This window comes from Syngnathoides biaculeatus, chromosome 8, assembly GCF_019802595.1.
Source record: "Syngnathoides biaculeatus isolate LvHL_M chromosome 8, ASM1980259v1, whole genome shotgun sequence".
Taxonomy (NCBI): domain Eukaryota; kingdom Metazoa; phylum Chordata; class Actinopteri; order Syngnathiformes; family Syngnathidae; genus Syngnathoides; species Syngnathoides biaculeatus.
Window position 1 is genome coordinate 7,526,741 of NC_084647.1, and position 21,052 is coordinate 7,547,792.

At 44.6% G+C, this 21,052-nt stretch overlaps 1 protein-coding gene across 1 annotated transcript; it reads right to left on the reverse strand.

Annotated features, from left to right (window-relative positions):
* Positions 1-1,301: 1,301 nt before the first annotated feature.
* prx (periaxin) lies at positions 1,302-19,473 on the reverse strand. Its single transcript, XM_061827672.1, is given in 11 exon segments — positions 1,302-1,538; positions 1,948-5,937; positions 5,940-6,909; positions 6,912-7,022; positions 14,180-14,375; positions 14,690-14,919; positions 15,159-15,352; positions 16,057-16,225; positions 16,433-16,558; positions 16,975-17,082; positions 19,396-19,473. Coding segments are annotated over 11 exon segments (6,177 nt in total). The 3' UTR covers positions 1,302-1,533.
* Positions 19,474-21,052: the final 1,579 nt, after the last annotated feature.

Consider the following 21,052-nt stretch of genomic DNA (forward strand, 5'->3'; position numbering starts at 1 on the left):
AAAAAGTGTAAAACAAAATACAAATTTCACCTGCAAAACAGGCACAGCAAGCAAAATCAAAATGTAAATGCAAATACATTCGCAAATGTCTGCTGTCAGACGTTTTCCATTTGACACAATCTAACGTATTATTTGTAATATTTGTAAAAATGGGGGGAAGGTGTACAAACGTTATATTGACGCACAAACTACATATCTATTGGTATTCTATATTGCCGATGTTACGCAAAGGGTTTTATTTAGAATTTTTTGTGAAGAATTATTTCAATTTTGTAAGATGTATGAAAAATAAAAATATGAACTCAAACAGCAGCATGTTTACAGTATGATCCACCCAAATGGGCAGAAAAAAAATTAATGTTTTCCGGCCTGATCGACGCGCTAAAAATACAAAAATTTGTCACAATCTCAAAGAAACCTCAAAGACACACAAATCAAAGTGACGTACGCAATCCCGTTGCTACTCTCGGAAAAATATGTATCGTAATACTAATGAATAAATGACCTCCACGAGGGGCATACTTGTATTTACAGTACTGTCAAACGTAAGCACGACGACAACTAAATTGCTTCACAACGAGTCTTGAAAAGAACTCCGACTGCAGTAACACATTTGGAGATGCAGTAACAAAAAAAAAAAAAAAAGAAATGGGACCGTTAAAAATGAAAGTAAATATATATTACTCTGTTAATAATGCTGACTTTTCTACACGTGAGCACGGACACTCCTCAACGTTCAATCGACTGACTTTCGGATATCGGAACACTTGCGTGTTAGTTCCCAAAAACGTTGTGACTACTTCCAAGTGTCAATTTTGTGGTTTTTGTAAAGTGAACCTCTGCGATATTGTTTATTTTTTATTTATTTTTTTTTTATTACAGTAGTCATGAAAGTCTGAATTTAATTCAGTTCAGTTTGAGTTTTTTAGCGCCAATTTACTCGATATTTTACATATGGAGCAAGTCTCGAAGCACGGTACTGTATTCCAGTATGCGTTATTAAACTTTTGGTTTTTGACAAAACGATGCGAGAGAGCGAAAACTGGTGCTAAGTAATGCAGAGTGACAATCGTAAACCGGCAGGTTAACAACTTTAAAAGACTTCAAGTTACAAACGGTGTTCTGGAACGTAACTCGCTTGTAAGTTGGGGAGAGTCGGCATCTACCAAAATAAAGATTTTGATTTTGCAGGCCCGTCCGGCTCCTCAGAGGTCCGACGGCGGGTCAACGGTCACCGCCGAGTCGCCGGCCGACGTGAAGTGCCGCGTCGTCCTGGTGGTCTTGGTCACCGTGGTGACCGAGCCTCCTCCCGCCGCGGAGGACACGTCGAATGCGGTGACGTCGGAAGCGTGCGGGGAGAAGCAACCCGAGACGGCGGCCTCGCCTCCCAGCTCCCCTCGCCGCTGTGCCCGAGGAGATCCCTCTGGCGTGATCTGGAGGAAGCCTGCCCGGAAGCAAGGCCAAAAGGACACGAGGTGAGGAGGGAAAAACAGCAGGGGGAGCGTGTAAGACGGAAGGGAAGGGAAGGGAAGGTTAGTCTTTGGAACAGAGAGACAAAACAAAACGGCGCAGTTAATACAACTGACAACCCGGCGCGAGTTGGATGTCTTAGACGAGTTCATTTCAAAAGTAACACAGAAAGAGTCCATGGACATTGCCGTGTACGTGATTTCCTCCCACCTCTGCACCACGCTACAAGATAATCACTCAGGATAATCTTGTTCACTTGGATCGGGGAGGGGGAATTCCGAGGTTTTGTCATCGGACGTCACATGAAATGTCGGACTAAACATCCATCTACCGTAGTCGAGTTTTTTCTGTTCCGTTAAGGTATTCATAAAGTCTTAAATATCCAAATTATAGTTGCTTGATGTTCCAGTACTATTTGACAAAAAGACAAATCGAGACACGACGATTGCTGCGTTCAAGATCAGAAGGTGGGCTTACCTGTACAATGTGGTTTCAGGGTGAACTTGGGGACTTTGAACCAGGGGGGAGACTCTCTCCCTTGGGGGTCTTCTTTGGTATCTCCCCCACTCCAGGTTTGCACCTTTGTCGAGGTGAACTCCGTGGTAAAACCAGCCGGCGATCTCGAGCTGTCCCAGTCCAACATTTCCCCTCTGGAGTGATGTGAGACAACTTCTTTTGAGGACTCCTCAACGAAACCTTCAAAGGAAACCTTGCCAGGTTTCATCTGGAGCCCTTTAGGGTCTCCCCCCGATAATGAAGGTTTGTCTAGTCTGGTTGTCATTTCCAAGTTGGCGTGACCTGCAGCTTTCTTGCCATAAGGAGAAGTGAATTCCACCTTTGGAAGTTTGACCTTTCCACTCGCTGCTGGTCCCTTTTGAGGACTTGAATCTTTTTCAAAGTGAAACCGTGAATTGGGACCTTCCGCCTTGACCGTGACATCAGCTGAACTTAAAGAGCTAGCACACACTGGCATTCCAGGTGCGTCAACAGATGTTTCTCTGGACTTTGTTTGGAGAGTCGACTTTACGTGAAGCTCGCCGGTATTTATTGTCACATTGTCAGATTGAGGTGGATTTACTAAAACAAACACTGCTTTCTTGACTTTGGGGACTTTTGGACCCTCACACTTGAGGTCTGGCCCACATACCTCCATCCTGCCTTCTGGGCAGGACAGGGAAGGTAGAGGGACACCGAACTTGGGGATTTTTATCTTCTTTCCTAATTTGTTCTCGTCTTCTTCATGTGCTGTGCCAATATCAAAGTCTATGTCTGGAATCCTGGGGACTGGACTTGATGATGACGTTGAGCCTTGTTTGCTTGTCACACTTATACTTGGCATTTGGACATTAATATTTCCCTCTTTGTGTCCGTTGTGGCTTGTGGATGTCGGACCATGGATTCCAGGTTTAGTTATCTCGATCTCGTGCGCAACCTTCACATCTCCACCATTTTTCTTTTTCGGCATTCCAATATTGAACCTGGTTCCCTTGACTTTGGGCCCTTTGACTTTTTTGTCGATTTCCAAATCAGATACTTCCACCTTGGGCTCGCCTTTCTGAAATCGCAAGTCCAGCTCCAGGTCTCCTTTTGGGCCTTGGATATTAAGTGTTGGCTTCTTCAGTTTCAGACCTGAATGCTCTCCCTTCGCATGAAAACCAGCTTTATCTTTAGGGATGGATATGTCTGCCTGTGGTGTTGTCGCTTTCGGTGGGTCAATGTTGGCATGTGGCGTCTTCAAGTCAAGTCGTGCATCTCCGTGAAAGTCAACATCTGGTACCTTGGGAATTGAGACGTCTATTGACTGCATTTTGAGTTCAAATTCTGGTGCTTCATTCTTTGAAGATATTTTGGGAATTTTCAGGTCCCCCTCATAGGTTCGGATGTCACCCTCCGTTACGTCCACCTCTGCTTTGGGCAGGAGAACCTCCATTTCTGGTGTTTTGGTGGCAGGAAGCGATAGCTCAACTGAGGGCATCTTGGCCTTGGGCTGAGCTTCAAGGTCACTGCTCAGCTTTCCCAAATCTCGTTCTTTTGAAACAAATCCTGGCATGGAGAACTTTGGGAATTTGATAGAGACATCAGGTGGATGGAAGCGACCTTTCCCTTCTATGTCGGTATTGACATCTGGTTTCGGAATGTCGATACCCCCCTTTTTTAAATCTACATCTAATTCAGGACAAGACACCGACACATCTGCATCTGTTTTGGGTATTTCAAAGGAGGGTTTTTTGAGTTTAGATTTTTCTCCCTGGTCTTTTCTCTCCAAACCCAACTCCATGGATGGGGGTTTGAGAGAAATGTCACCCTCACAGCTTTGTCTCGATACCTCCGAATGACCAGCCTTGGACTTTGTACTAAACCTGGGAAGAGTAAAACTGGGGACTTTGAGAGAGACACCAGGCAAATCAAAACTTCCCCCAGAAGAAGGCCTGCTTCCCTCTGCTTTAAGAAGTGCCACCTCCACATCGTCACCTTTTGGTTTGGTGCGGCCAAAGTCAAGATCCACCTTTGGAGCGGAGATGTCAACAGTCGGAAGTTTGACTGTGCCACGTTTTAGAGAACCCGATCCTGCAACTTCTCCTGTCATTCTGGACATTGCTGGGATGGTGACTTTTCCACCTTTTACATCAGGACCCGCCAAAGTGACATCTACGTCTGGAGATGTAATTTTAGCTTGCGAAACATCAACCGTTGGCATGCTAACTTGTCTACCTTTCATGTCGGGAGCCTCAAGATCTATCGCTGGACCTTTTGCTTTCATTTTGGGAAGAGAAATGTCAACAGAAGGCAGATGAAACTTTGTTCCTCCTTCAATTCCTATTTCTGCTCCTGCTTTTTCTTTGGGAAATGAGACATCAATGTCTGGCACGTCAATCTTACTTCCCTCAAGGTCCGGACCTTTTATTTTAATACCACCCTCTGGAAGATTGACGTTTGGTGAAGAAACATCCAACGATGGCATTTGCAACTTTCCTCCCTTCACGTCAGGGGCTTCGATATCAACACAACCCTCAATGTTTCCTTTGGGTAGAGAGACGTTGATATCTGGTACTTCCAATTTCCCTCCCTTGAGTGTTGGACCCTTTAGTTTGACACCACCCTCTGGAAGACTGACTTTGGGTAAAGAAATGTCAAGTCTTGGCATTTTAAACCTACCTCCTTTGACATCAGAGCCTTCAACGTTAAAGTCTCCCTCAACTTTCGGAAGCAAAACGTCAACATCTGGAATTTCTGTCTTTCCTTTGAGTTCTGGGCCTTTTAATTTGACAGCCCCTGGAAGATTGACTCTTGGTAAAGAAACATCAAATGTTGGCATGGTAAGTTTTTCACCTTTGACGTCAGGACCTTCGATATTTATTTCTGGACCGGTTGTTTTCATTTTAGGAAGAGAAATATCAACAGAGGGCATATGAAACTTTCCTCCTTTATGAAGATGCCCTTCGAGCTCCATTTGTCCTTCACTCTTTCCTTTCGGGACTGACATATCAAAGTCTGGCATGTCAATCTTCCCGACACCGAAATCTCGGCCCTTTAGTTTGACACCACCCTCTGGAAGATTGACTTTTGGTAACGAAGCATCCAATGTTGGCATTTTGAACCTTCCTCCCTTGACGTGAGGGCCTTCAACATCGAAATTTCCCTCAACTTTTGGAAGTGAGACATCAATGTCCGGAATGTCCATCTTCCCTCCCTTGAGTTCTGGACCTTTTAATTTGATCCCCCCCTCCGGAAGATTGACTTTTGGTAAAGAAACATCCAATGTTGGCATTTTGAACTTTCCTCCCTTGACGTGAGGGCCTTCAACATCGAAATTTCCCTCAACTTTTGGAAGTGAGACATCAATGTCCGGAATGTCCATCTTCTCTCCCTTGAGTTCTGGACCTTTTAATTTGATCCCCCCCTCCGGAAGATTGACTTTTGGTAAAGAAACATCCAATGTTGGCATTTTGAACTTTCCTCCCTTGACGTGAGGGCCTTCAACATCGAAATTTCCCTCAACTTTTGGAAGTGAGACATCAATGTCCGGAATGTCCATCTTCCCTCCCTTGAGTTCTGGACCTTTTAATTTGATCCCCCCCTCCGGAAGATTGACTTTTGGTAAAGAAACATCCAATGTTGGCATTTTGAACTTTCCTCCCTTGACGTGAGGGCCTTCAACATCGAAATTTCCCTCAACTTTTGGAAGTGAGACATCAATGTCCGGAATGTCCATCTTCCCTCCCTTGAGTTCTGGACCTTTTAATTTGATCCCCCCCTCCGGAAGATTGACTTTTGGTAAAGAAACATCCAATGTTGGTATGGTGACATTTCCTCCCTTGACATGAGGGCCTTCAACATCGAAATTTCCCTCAACTTTTGGAAGTGAGACATCAATGTCCGGAATGTCCATCTTCCCTCCCTTGAGTTCTGGACCTTTTAATTTGATCCCCCCCTCCGGAAGATTGACTTTTGGTAAAGAACATCCAATGTTGGTATGGTGACATTTCCTCCCTTGACATGAGGGCCTTCAACATCGAAATTTCCCTCAACTTTTGGAAGTGAGACATCAATGTCCGGAATGTCCATCTTCCCTCCCTTGAGTTCTGGACCTTTTAATTTGATCCCCCCCTCCGGAAGATTGACTTTTGGTAAAGAAACATCCAATGTTGGCATTTTGAACCTTCCTCCCTTGACGTGAGGGCCTTCAACATCGAAATTTCCCTCAACTTTTGGAAGTGAGACATCAATGTCCGGAATGTCCATTTTCTCTCCCTTGAGTTCTGGACCTTTTAATTTGATCCCCCCCTCCGGAAGATTGACTTTTGGTAAAGAAACATCCAATGTTGGCATTTTGAACTTTCCTCCCTTGACGTGAGGGCCTTCAACATCGAAATTTCCCTCAACTTTTGGAAGTGAGACATCAATGTCCGGAATGTCCATCTTCCCTCCCTTGAGTTCTGGACCTTTTAATTTGATCCCCCCCTCCGGAAGATTGACTTTTGGTAAAGAAACATCCAATGTTGGCATTTTGAACTTTCCTCCCTTGACGTGAGGGCCTTCAACATCGAAATTTCCCTCAACTTTTGGAAGTGAAACATCAATGTCCGGAATGTCCATTTTCTCTCCCTTGAGTTCTGGACCTTTTAATTTGATCCCCCCCTCCGGAAGATTGACTTTTGGTAAAGAAACATCCAATGTTGGCATTTTGAACTTTCCTCCCTTGACGTGAGGGCCTTCAACATCGAAATTTCCCTCAACTTTTGGAAGTGAGACATCAATGTCCGGAATGTCCATCTTCTCTCCCTTGAGTTCTGGACCTTTTAATTTGATCCCCCCCTCCGGAAGATTGACTTTTGGTAAAGAAACATCCAATGTTGGCATTTTGAACTTTCCTCCCTTGACGTGAGGGCCTTCAACATCGAAATTTCCCTCAACTTTTGGAAGTGAAACATCAATGTCCGGAATGTCCATCTTCTCTCCTTGAGTTCTGGACCTTTTAATTTGATCCCCCCCTCCGGAAGATTGACTTTTGGTAAAGAAACATCCAATGTTGGCATTTTGAACTTTCCTCCCTTGACGTGAGGGCCTTCAACATCGAAATTTCCCTCAACTTTTGGAAGTGAAACATCAATGTCCGGAATGTCCATCTTCTCTCCCTTGAGTTCTGGACCTTTTAATTTGATCCCCCCCTCCGGAAGATTGACTTTTGGTAAAGAAACATCCAATGTTGGCATTTTGAACTTTCCTCCCTTGACGTGAGGGCCTTCAACATCGAAATTTCCCTCAACTTTTGGAAGTGAGACATCAATGTCCGGAATGTCCATTTTCTCTCCCTTGAGTTCTGGACCTTTTAATTTGATCCCCCCCTCCGGAAGATTGACTTTTGGTAACGAAGCATCCAATGTTGGCATTTTGAACCTTCCTCCCTTGACGTGAGGGCCTTCAACATCGAAATTTCCCTCAACTTTTGGAAGTGAGACATCAATGTCCGGAATGTCCATTTTCTCTCCCTTGAGTTCTGGACCTTTTAATTTGATCCCCCCTCCGGAAGATTGACTTTTGGTAAAGAAACATCCAATGTTGGCATTTTGAACTTTCCTCCCTTGACGTGAGGGCCTTCAACATCGAAATTTCCCTCAACTTTTGGAAGTGAGACATCAATGTCCGGAATGTCCATCTTCTCTCCCTTGAGTTCTGGACCTTTTAATTTGATCCCCCCCTCCGGAAGATTGACTTTTGGTAAAGAAACATCCAATGTTGGCATTTTGAACTTTCCTCCCTTGACGTGAGGGCCTTCAACATCGAAATTTCCCTCAACTTTTGGAAGTGAAACATCAATGTCCGGAATGTCCATCTTCTCTCCCTTGAGTTCTGGACCTTTTAATTTGATCCCCCCCTCCGGAAGATTGACTTTTGGTAAAGAAACATCCAATGTTGGCATTTTGAACTTTCCTCCCTTGACGTGAGGGCCTTCAACATCGAAATTTCCCTCAACTTTTGGAAGTGAGACATCAATGTCCGGAATGTCCATTTTCTCTCCCTTGAGTTCTGGACCTTTTAATTTGATCCCCCCCTCCGGAAGATTGACTTTTGGTAAAGAAACATCCAATGTTGGTATGGTGACATTTCCTCCATTAGGGCCCTCAATATTCATCTCTGGACCTTTTGTTTTCATTTTAGGAAGAGAAATATCAACAGAGGGCATATGGAACTTTCCTCCTTGACCTAAATGACCTTCAATTCCCATTTCTCCTTCTACTTTTCCTTTAGGAAGTGAGACATCAACGTCTGTCCAATCAGCCTTCCTTGCCCCAAGATCTGGACCTTTTATTTTAATTCCACCCTCTGGAAGGTTGACACCTGGTAAAGAAACATCCAATAATGGCATTTTGAACTTTCCTCCTTTTGTGTCTGTGCCTTCGAGTTCAAGACCACCTTCAACTTTTCCTTTGGGATGAGAGCTATTGATGTCTGGAACTTGCATCTTTCCTCCCTTGAGTGTTGGACCTTTTGATTTGACACCACCCTCTGGAAGTCCAACATTTGGTAAGGAAACATCAAGTTTAGGCATTTTAAACCTGCTTCCTTTGATATCAGGGCCTCCAGTATCCAGGTTCCCCTCAATTTTGGTAGTGGAAACATCAACTGTTGGCACGGTGACTTTTGCATCTTTCACATCGGGACCTTTGATCGTTATTGCTGGAGCTTTTGCTTTTGCTTTAGGAAGAGAAATATCCACAGAGGGCATATGAAACTTTCCTCCTTTCTCACCATGGCCTTCAATTCTGATTTCTCCCGCTTTTCCTTTCGGAAAGTCTGGCACGTCAATCTTCCCTCCACTGAATTCTGGGCCTCTAATTTTAGCACCACCCTCTGGGAGATTGACTTTTGGTAGAGAAACATCCGACGTTAGCATTCCGAACTTTCCTCCTTTGGCGTCAAGGCCTTCAGTGTCAAAATGTCCCTCAACTTTGGGAAGCGAGATGTCGTCGTCTGGAATTTCCATCTTTCCTCCTTTGATCTCTGGACCTTTTATATTGACACCACCCTCTGGAAAACTGACTTTTGGTAAGGAAACACCACATTTTGGCATTTTGAACTTTCCTCCTTTTACGTCAGGGCCTGTAATGTCTATATCTGTCTCCACCTTTCCTTTTTGAAGAGAAATATCCACACTTGGCATTTCAATTTTTCCTTTGAATTTTGGTGCTTCCAAAATGGGGTCACTCTTTGGAAGGTTGACTTTTGGTAAAGAAACATCAAATGTTGGGATTTTAAACTTTCCTCCTTTGACATCAGGGCCCTGAAGATCAACACCACCCTCAAATTTTCCCTTGGGAAGTGGGATGCTGATGTCTGGAGTTTCCACGTTTCCTCCCTTCAGCTCTGGGCCTTTTACTTTGACACCACCTTCCGGAAGACTGAAATGTGGTGAAGGAACATCAAATGTTGGCATTTTCAACTTTGCTCCTTTGACATCAGGGGGTCCAAGATTCCGGTCTCCTTCAACTTTGGGAAGAGAAACATCCACAGTTGGGACGGTGACTTTTCCACCTTTCACGTCAGGCGTTTCAATATTTATTTCTGGACCTTTTGTTTTCATTTTAGGAAGAGAAATATCCACAGAGGGCATATGAAACCTTCCTCCTTTGCCCATTTCTCCTCCCGCTTTTCCTTTAGGGAGTGAAATATCCAAGTCTGGCATCTCAATCTTCCGTCCCTCCAGTTCTGGACCTTTTAGTGTGAAGTTGGCCTCTGGAAGATTAACTTTTGGTAAAGAAACATCCAATGTTGGTTTTGTAAACTTTCCTCCTTTAACATCCGGGCCTTCGATGTCAAGAGCTCCCTCAACTTTTCCTTTTGGAAGTGAAATAGCCACACTGGGCACTTCAGTTTTTCCTTTAATGCTTGGTGCTTCCACATTTGGATCAAACTTTGGGAGGTTGACTTTTGGTAAGGAAACGGCCAATGTTGGCATTTTGAACTTTTCTTCTTTGACACGAGGGCCTTCAACATCAAATCCCACCTGAATGTTTTCTTTGGGAAATGAGACATCAATGTCTGGAGCTTGCACGTTTCCTCCCTTCAGTTCTGGACCTCTTACTTTGACACCACCTTCTGGAAGAGTAAAATGCGGTAAAGAAACATCAAATGTTGGCATTTTGAAAGTTTTTCCTTTGAGATCGGAGCCTTCAAGCTCCAAATCTCCTTCAACTTTGGGCAGAGAAACATCAACTGCTGGGATCGTGACTTTCCCACCTTTGACTTGAGGATGTCCAATATTGATCTCTGGACCTTTTGTTTTCATTTTAGGACAAGAAATACCAACTGAGGGCATTTGAAACTTCTCTCCCTTACCAAAATGCCCTTCAATTCCCATTTTTCCTTTTCCTTTTCCTTTAGGGATGGGAATATCTACGTCTGGCATCTCGATCTTCCGCCCCTCAAGTTCTGGACCTTTTAGTTTGACGTCGCCCTCTGGAAGATTGACTTTTGGTAAAGAAACATCGAGTTTTGGCATTTTGAACATTCCTCCTTTTACATCAGGACCTTCAATATCAAAATCTCCCTCGATTTTGGGAAGGGAGACATCAACGTCCGGAATGTCAATTTTTCCACCTTTGAGTTCTGGACTTTTTACTTTAATGCCACCCTCTGGAAAATTGACTTTTGGTAGCGAAAAATCTACTGTTGGCATTTTAAACTTTCCTCCTTTAATATCAGAACCTTCAACATCCAGATGACCTTCAACTTTGGCAGGGGAAACATCCACAGTTGGGATAGGAAATTTTCCAACTTTAAATTCAGGACCTTCAGTATTGATCTCTGGACCTTTTGTTTTCATTTTAGGAAGAGAAAGATCAACAGAGGGCATATAGAACTTTCCTCCTTTCTCAACATGCCCTTCAATCCCTATTTTTCCTTCTGCTTTTCCTTTAGGGAATGAAATATCTAAGTCTGGCATCTCTATCTTCCGTCCCTCAAGTTCTGGACCTTTTAGTTTGACATCGCCCTCTGGAAGATTTACTTTTGGTAAAGAAACATCAAGTTTTGGCATTTTGTATTTTCCTCCTTTTACATCAGGACCTTCAATGTTGAAATCTCCCTCAACCTTTGGAAGTGAGGCTCCCTTGAGGTCCGGGCCTTTTAATTGAACACTGCCCTCTGGTAGATTGATTTTTGGTAAAGAAACATCAAAAGTTGGCACTTTGAACTTTCCTCCTTTGAAACCGGGGCCTTCAAGATTCAGGTCACCTTCAGGTTTTCCTTTTGGAGTGAAAAGTGAAACGTCCACGCATGGCATTTCAGTTTTTCCTCTTATATCTGGTGTTTCCACATTGAGATCAAACTTTGGGAGGTCGACGTTTGGAGAGGAAACATCAAATGTTGGCACTTTGAACTTTCCTCCTTTGACATCAGGGCCTTCGAGCTCAACGCCACCTTCAAATTTTCCTTTGGGAAGTGACAAATCAACGTCTGGAAATTCCATCTTCCCTCTCTTGAGTTGCGGACCTTTTAGTTTGACACCACCCTCTGGAAGGTTGACTTTTGGCAAGGAAACATCTAATGTAGGTTTTTTGAACTTTCCTCCTTTGACATCAGGGCCTTCGAGCGCAATGCCACCTTCTTTGGAAAGTGACACGTCGATGTCTGGCACTTCCATTTTTCCTCCCTTGAGTTCTGGACCTGTTACTTTTACACCACCATCTGGAAAATCTACTTTCGGTAAAGAAACATCAAATGTTGGGATTTTAAACTTTCCTACTTGAACACGAGTGCTTTCAAGGTCCATGTCGCCTTCACCTTTGGGAAGGGAAACATCCACAGTTGGGGCTGTGACCTTTCCACCTTTAAATTCAGGACCTTCAATATCGGTCTCTGTACTTTTTGTTTTCAATTTAGGAAGCGAAAGATCAACAGAGGGCACATGAAACTTTCCTCCCTCGCTAACATGGCCTTGAATTCCAGTCTCTCCTTCAGCTTTTCCTGTAGGAAAGGGGATGTCTAGATCTGGCATTTCAATCTTCCATCCCTCCATTTCTGGACCTTTTAGTTTAACACCACCCTCTGGAACATTTACTTTTGGTGAAGAAACATCAAATGTTGGCGTTGTGAAGTTTCCTCCTTTGACATCAGGGCCCTCAAGCTCAACGCCACCTTCAAATTTTCCTTTGGGAAGTGAGACATCAAGGTCCGGCATTACCATCTTCCCTTTCTTGAGTTCTGGACCTTTTAGTTTGACGCTAGCCTCTGGAAGATTGACTTTTGGTAAAGAAATATCAAATTTGGGAATTTTAAACTTTCCTCCGTTTATGTCAGGGTTTTCAACGTAAAAATCTCCCTCGGCTTTCGGAATTGAGACATTGATGTCGGGAATTTCCATCTTTCCTCCCTTGAGTTCTGGTCCTTTCAGTTTGACCCCACCCTCTGGAAGATTTACTTTTGGTAAGGAAACGTCGCATTTTGGCAGTTTAAACTTTCCTCCACCATCAGGGCTTTCAAGCTCAACGCCACCTTCGAATTTTCCTTTGGGAAGCGATACACCTGTGTCTGGAACTTGCATCTTCCCCCCCTTGAGTTTTGGACCTTTTAGTTTGACACCAGCCTCTGGAAGGTTGACATTTGGTAAAGAAACATCAAATTTTGCCATTTTGAATTTTCCTCCTTTTGTATCAGGTCCTTCAATGTCTAATTCTCCCTCAACCTTTGGAAGTGGGACATCAATGTCTGGAACCTGTACCTTTCCTTTGAGTTCTGGACCTTTCAGTTTGACACCACTCTCTGGAAGATTGACGTTTGGTAAAGAAATATCAAACGTTGGCATTTTGAACTTTCCTTCTTTGACATCAGGGCCTTCAATGTCAAAATGTCCCTGAACTTTTGGAATTGAGACATCAATGTCTGGAATTTCTACCTTTCCCTTGACTTCTGGACCTTTTAATTTGACACCACCCTCTGGAAGACTGGGTTTTGGTAAAGAAGCATCCAATGTTGGCATTTTGAACTTTCGTCCTTTGACATCGGGGCCTTCAAGCGCAACCCCACCTTCAAATTTTCCTTTAGGAAGTGAGACATCAAGGTCTGCTCGTTCCATCTTCCCTCCCTTGATTTCTGGACCTTTTATTTTGATTCCCCCCTGTGGAAGATTGACTTTTGGTAAAGAAACATCAAATGTTGGCATTTTGAACTTTCCTCCTTTGACATCAGGGCCCGCAAGCTCAATGCCACCTTCAAGTTTTCCTTTGGGAATTGAGACTTCAGTGTCTGGGGTTTCCAACTTCCCTGCCATGAGTTCTGGACCTTTAGCTTTGATACCACCCCCTGGAAGACTCACTTTTGGCAAAGAAATGTTAACGTCCGGGAGGTCCACGTCCTTGCCTTTGGGAAGTGTCAGGTCAACACTGGGTAACTTTAAGCCTCCTTCAACATCTGCTACTTTCACATCAACATTTTGGGATACATTAAAATTGGGTAAGGTGAACTTCCCATCTCCACCAATGTACTGGCTCATGTCTATTCCAACCTCAGCGGAAGGAAGATGGATTTTCTCTCTACCTCTTCCAACCTCAGCAACCAGATCAGAGGATTTTATCTTGGGTAAAGAGATATCAACTTCAGGTGTAGCAATTTCTGTCCCTTTGCACGTGCCCTCCACCTCATCAGGAATCCTCCCAACATGCAGCTCCACGTCCGGCACAGAACACGCCAATCCAGGCTTCTTCTTGGTTGTCTTTACTTCCAGCCCTGATGTTCCTTTGACTTTGGGTAAAGAGATGTCAACAGAAGGCATTTGAATGGATGGAACATTTCCCGAGATGTCTCCTTTGACGATCTGTCTCTCCGGGAGAACAATACCACTTCCTCCTTTCATTTCCACCGTCGGAATGCCGACGTCTCCTTCTGCTTTGACCTTCATTTTGTCATCTATCTCATCCAAATGACGTGAGAGTCTCATTTTGGGAAGTTTTAACTTCGGCATTCGCAGTTTTCCATCGCCCGTGCCTGTTCCGACGTCAACTTTTCCCGTAGTGACTTCGGCATCACCCCCTCTGACTTCAATTGTTGGAGCTTTTATTTCCACCTTTCCTTTACCTGCTGCTAACGATGCGTCTGCTTTGCCGGAGGGGAGGGCAAACTCCACATTGGGGGAATTGAATGACGCTCCCGCCATCTCCACATCCAAGCTTTTCCCGGCAGCTAACTCCAAAGATGGCGATGTGATATTTACGTCCGGCTTCTTCAGCTCCACGGATGCCGACGTAGCATCCTTGGTCTTCGGAAAGTTGATGACAAACTTTGGGGCTTTTCCTTTGGCCTTCACTTTGGCTCTGGGAATTTCAGCTTGGGATACCTTCACTTTTGCTTCCATTCCTCTGCTTTCCTCTTTTCCAACAGTTTGACCTTTTGTCTTCATCCGAGGAAACCTGAGAAGATATTTTGTTCGGATTAAAACTTCGATGAAAAATAGTGAGAAAAAAAAACTGAGAACGTGTTAAACATTTATGTCAACAAACCTCCTTGTACTCACTTTTATACACTATTTTATGCACTATTTTTGCAAAAAGTGGGTGGGAGGAGTTTATTTAATCCAACTACAAGGACCAGGCATGTATTTGCATGAGTTAATGTGAAACAATGTTAGCGCTATATTGAAGTGTATATTTAGACGAGAAATATTCATATTAGAAAAGATAAAAGTAAAGCAGATCCCCATGATGTGTAGTCCACCTTGGCTAACCTGATTTTCCTCTTTGCCTTCACCGCAGCGCCCCCTTCTGCCTCCAGGTGGCCGCTCCGCCTGTGTTTGAACTTTGGGAGGCAAAATTCCACATCCACATTGCTCATTTCCAGCTGGGGTGGCGTTCCCTCGATCACCAGCTCCTCGCGTCGCTTCTCCTTTAGCCTCTTCAGACCAAAGCGACCGCCTCGCTTCTTCTTTGCCTTGAACGGTTTGATGGCCTTCACGCTCTGAAACATACGACAAGGTCAGCCACTCTCCACCTCCACCTCTGCATCCTTTGTACAATTGTCAAAAAAAAAAAGTCAAATCATTCCCAGTATACTCGCAACCCTGATTGCTCTATGACTGTTACCGCAATGTCTTTATGTCTGTTGTCGTCGTACGAGAGCGGCTCCAACAACCGGAGACAAATTCCTTGAATCTTTCCGACATACTTGGCGAATAAAGATGATTCTGATTTGATTACCATTTTGGCCATCTTGGCTTTGGGACCTTTGACGTCCACACTGGGCAGGCGGGGCCGCGCACCGACCTCCTCCCCGTGGACCGTCCTCCTGACCAGGAAACTGACTTTGTAGGGCTCGGCGCACTGGAGGATCTTCAGAGCGTCTTCATAGCGCACGTTGTCAAAGTAGACCTTGGCGCTTAGCAGCTGGTCACCTGTTGTCAAAAAAAGGAGGTCAGCAAGAATTATGTTGGAGCTGAGGAATATGACTGCAATGCCTCCCGGAGATTGCCAGAGAGGTGACGTTCTACGCCCTTCGAGCCGGCTTCTGTAGCCAGGGATCGGATCGCCAAGGTCCCTGCCTTCAGCCAACACCCAGCTCAGACTGCAGCTGATCCCTTTGGACCCTCCCACAGGTGGTGAGCCCATGGGAAGAGGGACCCACCTTACCCTTTCGGGGTGTGCCCAGGGTGGGTCCCATGAGTACAGGCCCGGCCACCGGGCACTCGCCTTCGAGCCCCACCTCCGGGCCTGGCTCTGGATGGGGAAACCTCGACCCACTTGTATTTTTCTTGTTAGGAGCCTCATATCCGTGCTGTTTGGTCCCTCATTTAGGACCTGCTTGTCCTGGGTGACCTAACCCGGAGCGTGAAGCCCCAGACAACTTAGGTCCTATGATCAATGGGACACACAAGCCCCTCCACCGTGACAAGTTGACGGCTTCCTGGAGAGGTTTTAGCAGGGATTTTGTGAGATAAGTTTGAAATGACAGTAAAAAGTTTTGGGATCATATTTTGTGGTATTATTAGTGTTTGAACTATTAATGTATGACAGCTGTCACTGTTGTGTAACCATGTTTGGGGCCGCAAATAGCGATCGTTGACTCCAATCTGGGGTGTGGCACCAGCACGTAGAGCACCTTGCTGCAGGCTGAGATGTTTGGCGGCCGGCGAGTCTTTGAGGACGTCTTTGATGAAGATGCCTCGCTCTCCGCCGCCGGTCACGCTGTAGCCGCTAGCTCCAGCCTCCGCCTCCGTCTCAACCACGATTTCCACCGGAGGCTCGGCGGCTTCCGCTGCGCTCTGTGCCTCGAATGCAAAATGGACAGGCCTCGTTAGCTCAGTCGGCCAAGCTTGCGAGCGCCACATACAGGAACTACTACTGTTACTTGCATTTGTACTACATCTTAAAGTACTTAGTCTGGCTGTATGTTTTGTATTTGTCAGACATGACTTGAAAGAGTCTGGATTCAGTCTGGATTTTCGGAAGTCTGATTGATGGCGATGGGGACTGACCGTCTGCTCGTTAGCAGGTTCCGGGTCCATTTCCGGTTGGGCCAGTCGGCAGGTGGACTGTCTCAGTTGACTTCTCTTTTGACTCAGCACCTGCTTCAACTCTGCATGGAGCTTCTCCTTTTGCACCTGCATGCAACATAAACATTTTTTTCCCCCCAGAAGTAGATCATTTTTATTCAGTAATATATGACCTTTTACCGAAATATGTCACTTTATAAATCTATCTTAATCAATTCTCTGACTCATAATGCGCCGAGCAGAGCGATGCGGAAAGTTCCATTTCTGCCTCTGTGGTGCTCGTCAAAGACGAGGCGCATTATTTGTCGCTGATACCCGAGTGAAAAGATGCCCGCGGGCATCTCTGCTGACTCCACGCAAATGAAAGCTGTTTATGCGGCTCGACTATTGTGGTCCACAATAGTTTAGTGCGCGAGCCCCGAGGACGTGCTGCACTTTTGTCACTTTTGTACGGAATGTGATCGTACAGCGTATGCGTGCGATGTTTTTAAACAGACTCGAGTGCGTGTGGATTTGGGTCTCACCGCTCTCTCTGGACTGTCGTGTTCCTCTGCAGTGGCGCAGTGGTGAGGGTTGCGTTGTGGGCCAAACGGGGGTCCGCTGGAGGGGGGAGACCGCTTCTTATCTTTCACCTGTGCAGGGCAACAACATGGTCACGGGTCTTAAATGCGACAATGTGGGCCAATCAAAAGATGACATTATTATTGATAAAGGCAGAACGTTTATAGTATTGACTCACCCTGGATGGTGTAACTCATAATGTGTTTGTACACTTTGGAATTAATGTGCAGTGACTCTTTGCTGAGGATAAAGAATATGCTCCTCTTTCGGCTCGTTACCATAATGGACCTTTCCGACCTGTCAATCACTCGTACAATAATAGCCAATGAGATAGCCGCATTGTCTTAACCCCGCCATGTTGTCCCACAAGCAATGCTGGTTGTCAGTAGCGTGCGCTTGGAAAACGTCATGTTATGAAGAAAATGGTCCTCGGATGCGCTTGGGGAACGTGCAATTCTGATGAAAGATATCTTGCTAGGTTACAAGGGGCCCGTTTTAATCATTTTCAAAAGCCTAAAACGCAGTTGACGAAGGGTCTACGATGGATTAAGGCTCGCACGTGCAACTAAATGTGGACAATATCAACAAACACGAGGCTGTATGTTCGAAGGTAAGTGAGGCAGAAGTATCATCTCTGAGTTTGATTGAATTATTATCAGTGCTTTATACAGAAAACAACTTTCACTTTCTTAGTGTATCACTGACCTGCTGAATGAAGTGTGTCATGTTTTATGCCGAAGAGTCGGATTAGGGATACATAAATGCGCCATGTCAGGCAAGAGAAACGTCGATTTGCCCATTCGTATCACATCAACTTTTACGACAGAGCACTGGGCTCGATTTGGAGCCAAGTCAAACTTTTTCATCTGGTGACAACGGTACTGACTGAGTTGATCACATTGTTTGAATGTAGACAATCAAGCCTATCTCACTTCTAAAGACTACAATTCTATTACTCGTGATATTTCCAAGTAAAAAGTACTCACCCTGCTTTACATGCGCAATACGATTCCACCATTTTATCCTGTTGGATTTCAATATGAAGTTTGTGAGGCGTCGCACTTTTTTGTTTCGCTGTAACTCTGACATTGCGTCCCGCACCGTCCAAAATCTTAATTCCGTGAACATATCCTTACGTGAAATAGTTTGGCAAAAACCAGAATGCAGGCAATATTATCTGGAATACGCGAATCGACTTCAAACCTGTCTTGTTCAGTCGCCATTTTGGAAGCTTGTGTGACATGTCAAATGTAGCTAAGGGGGGGCGGAGCTTAAGATCACCAGTCGGAAAGGTCCATTACGATATCAAACAAAGTGGGCGCGATCGTGATAAATGCTCATTTACATGCGTGTTTGTTTACATACGTCATCAACTTTCCATCACGGTGCTTCAAGGAGGTGAAGCCGATGCCAAGAAAAACTTAGCAGAGTCAAAGTTAAGTTTTTTTTTTTTTTTTGATGGCGCTAGCTGTACAATGACAGAAAACTGAGTATCATAAACGGGATTAGTTTGCAAGCCTAATGCACAGCGACGATATGGGCAACATTTTGGTTTGAAGCCAGATGAACGCATCCATCCTGCTAATACTAATGAGGCGCTAGGCAAAAAGCTGGCAACATAACAACCCTCAAAGCGATTAAATTCCAATGATTGATCCAATGAATAAACATGATCTGTCCAAGCTGCCTGGCTTGGGAGGTTTGCACATCTTACTTTGAAGAGTTACGCATCTCCTCTCGTATGCAATTGTACGACTGAGGCGGGACGACCGTGGCAAAATATTAGCTTCCTAGCGGGAATTTTGGCAGCTAATCACCTTTTTGAAAAACGGCAGCTAGAAGGTCGGAAAAGACACTGAAGATGCGGTAGAAAGCTAAGTGCTGCATTTTAAATGAGCTGCGCTCTGTTGGCAGCCTTGCGGCTAACGCAGCCAGTGCACATCAGGGAGGACGTGCTCTGAATTACAGAAGATTCCGGAAATTAAATCCTCTTGACCAATTCTTTTAAATTAAATTTACAAATCCATTCAGTCCGAGCAGTCACATTTCACTGCGATGCAAGCGTGTAGCTAAACCAGGGGTGGGCAAAATGCAGCCCGTGGGCCACATTCGATCCGTTGGCTGATTCACTCTGGCCCTCTAAAGATTGGTACAGAACTGCCCGAATCAGACCCAAACCATCATCACATGCAATGGACCTTGTTTTTCATGCCCACTGGTTCTACCAGATAGTAGGTCCAGCGATACATTGAGCTGACTTTGGCTATTCTGTTTATACTCTGCCTCATCCCTGAAAACGTCAATCAGCAGGAGTAGACCAAAGAGAACAAAATTGTTTGCCCACCCCTGAGCTCGACATTTTCAATTTTCGACATTTTGCTTACGCCTTGATCTCTGCTGGCGCTGTAAACGCGGCCGTCGTCATCGTCTCTGTCAGAGTCTAGAAGGGCGACAAAGCACATTATGGAAGCGGATTAAACAACGTTGGGCGGTACGTCACATTCACAAAGTGTTGAAAACCAGAATGTAAACATGGACACACATATTAGCGTGTAATGGAACGCTAACAGTCTTGAACTCATTCATTGTCATGGGCGTTTTGATTGGTCAGCTGGAATCCAGCCGTTTGCTGCCATTGACTTATATATTCGTCAAATTTGATTTTTCAGCGGGAAGGTTTAAAGTGGTTTTTGCCTACGTTGCCTGCGATATTCAGCTTTTATTTCATTGCGACAAGGATCATCGGGATTAAAACGGGCGCCACAGAATGCCAGTTATGTCACCTTGTGACCCACCGGACACTGGACACCATCTTACGCCCCCCAAAACGGACTCGCCACACGCACACGGATGCAGGCACGTACATAGCCAGGCCGAGGCCCTTGAAAGTGGTCACATGAAATTACTGGCGGTCCGCCGTGACTGCAAGCCAAGTCATTTCTAAACTGTTGACGGTTCGACACACTCGCATGCCAGCTCAATTTTATTTCTAAGCGTTTCAAGACATTTTAAAAACTAAAAGGGGGGTGGACCCGAGCGTGGAGCGAGCCGCTGAAGGGAGGCCAGAATTGGACTTCGGGGCTCCCTCTTATGTGTTCCAGTTAAGAGGCGAGCAGCAGCATTTTGAGCCAACCGGCGGCAGAAACTTACTAAAAACTAAAATAACAGCGCATAATATAGAGACTAGATGTGCAGCAATTTAACCAATTGATTGACTACTATTCTATTCTCAAATGAATCGACAACTATTTTGATAATCGATTCACTTTTGAGACATTTTTTAACTTCGGATTGTCATAATCCTCAGATTTCACCCTCTGAACTGTAAATGTTCTCCAATTTATGTATTTCTTCATGAAAGTAGACTTTTTTTTAATTCAAAAATTTGCTTTTATTTTGGAAAACAATGATTAACATTTATCCTATTTTCTGACATTTCATGCACCAAACCAGTGAATCAAAATACATTTTTTAAACTGTCATGTTTGTGAATAAGGGGATGGAAATTCAATTTTTTTTTTTTAATCCTATTCTTCATTAATTGAAAAGATAATAAATGATTGTTAAAATAATCATTCGAGCCCTCCCACAGACTCAGCATTCTTGAGTATGAGAGTAAAAATGAATTTTTACTGTCAGGTTTTCCCAATTTGGCACAACAACAACAACAACAACAACAAAAAAAACATCTCCTTGCACAAAATTGTTTTATTTTTTCAGTATTGTACTGAGAAGAAAAACTAGCTAGCAAGCCTTTTCGCAGGCTTTTATGCTATCAACGCGACATGTTGCCATGGCTTCGCTGACATTATCTACTGACAAATAAGATCAACAAGCGAAACGGCCTGATTAAGTTTTTGCATTTTGTTTCCGCCCATCACTGAGACACACACACACACATCAAACACGTCCGCAGACTTCCTGTTTGACTCTTGAGATTAGAAGATAAGTGGAACTGCAACCGTCATCGTCCTCGTCAGGCTCGAGTGGGCAACGCTAGCTTGACGTCCGCAAATCAGATCTCTGCACAGGAAGTGGCTC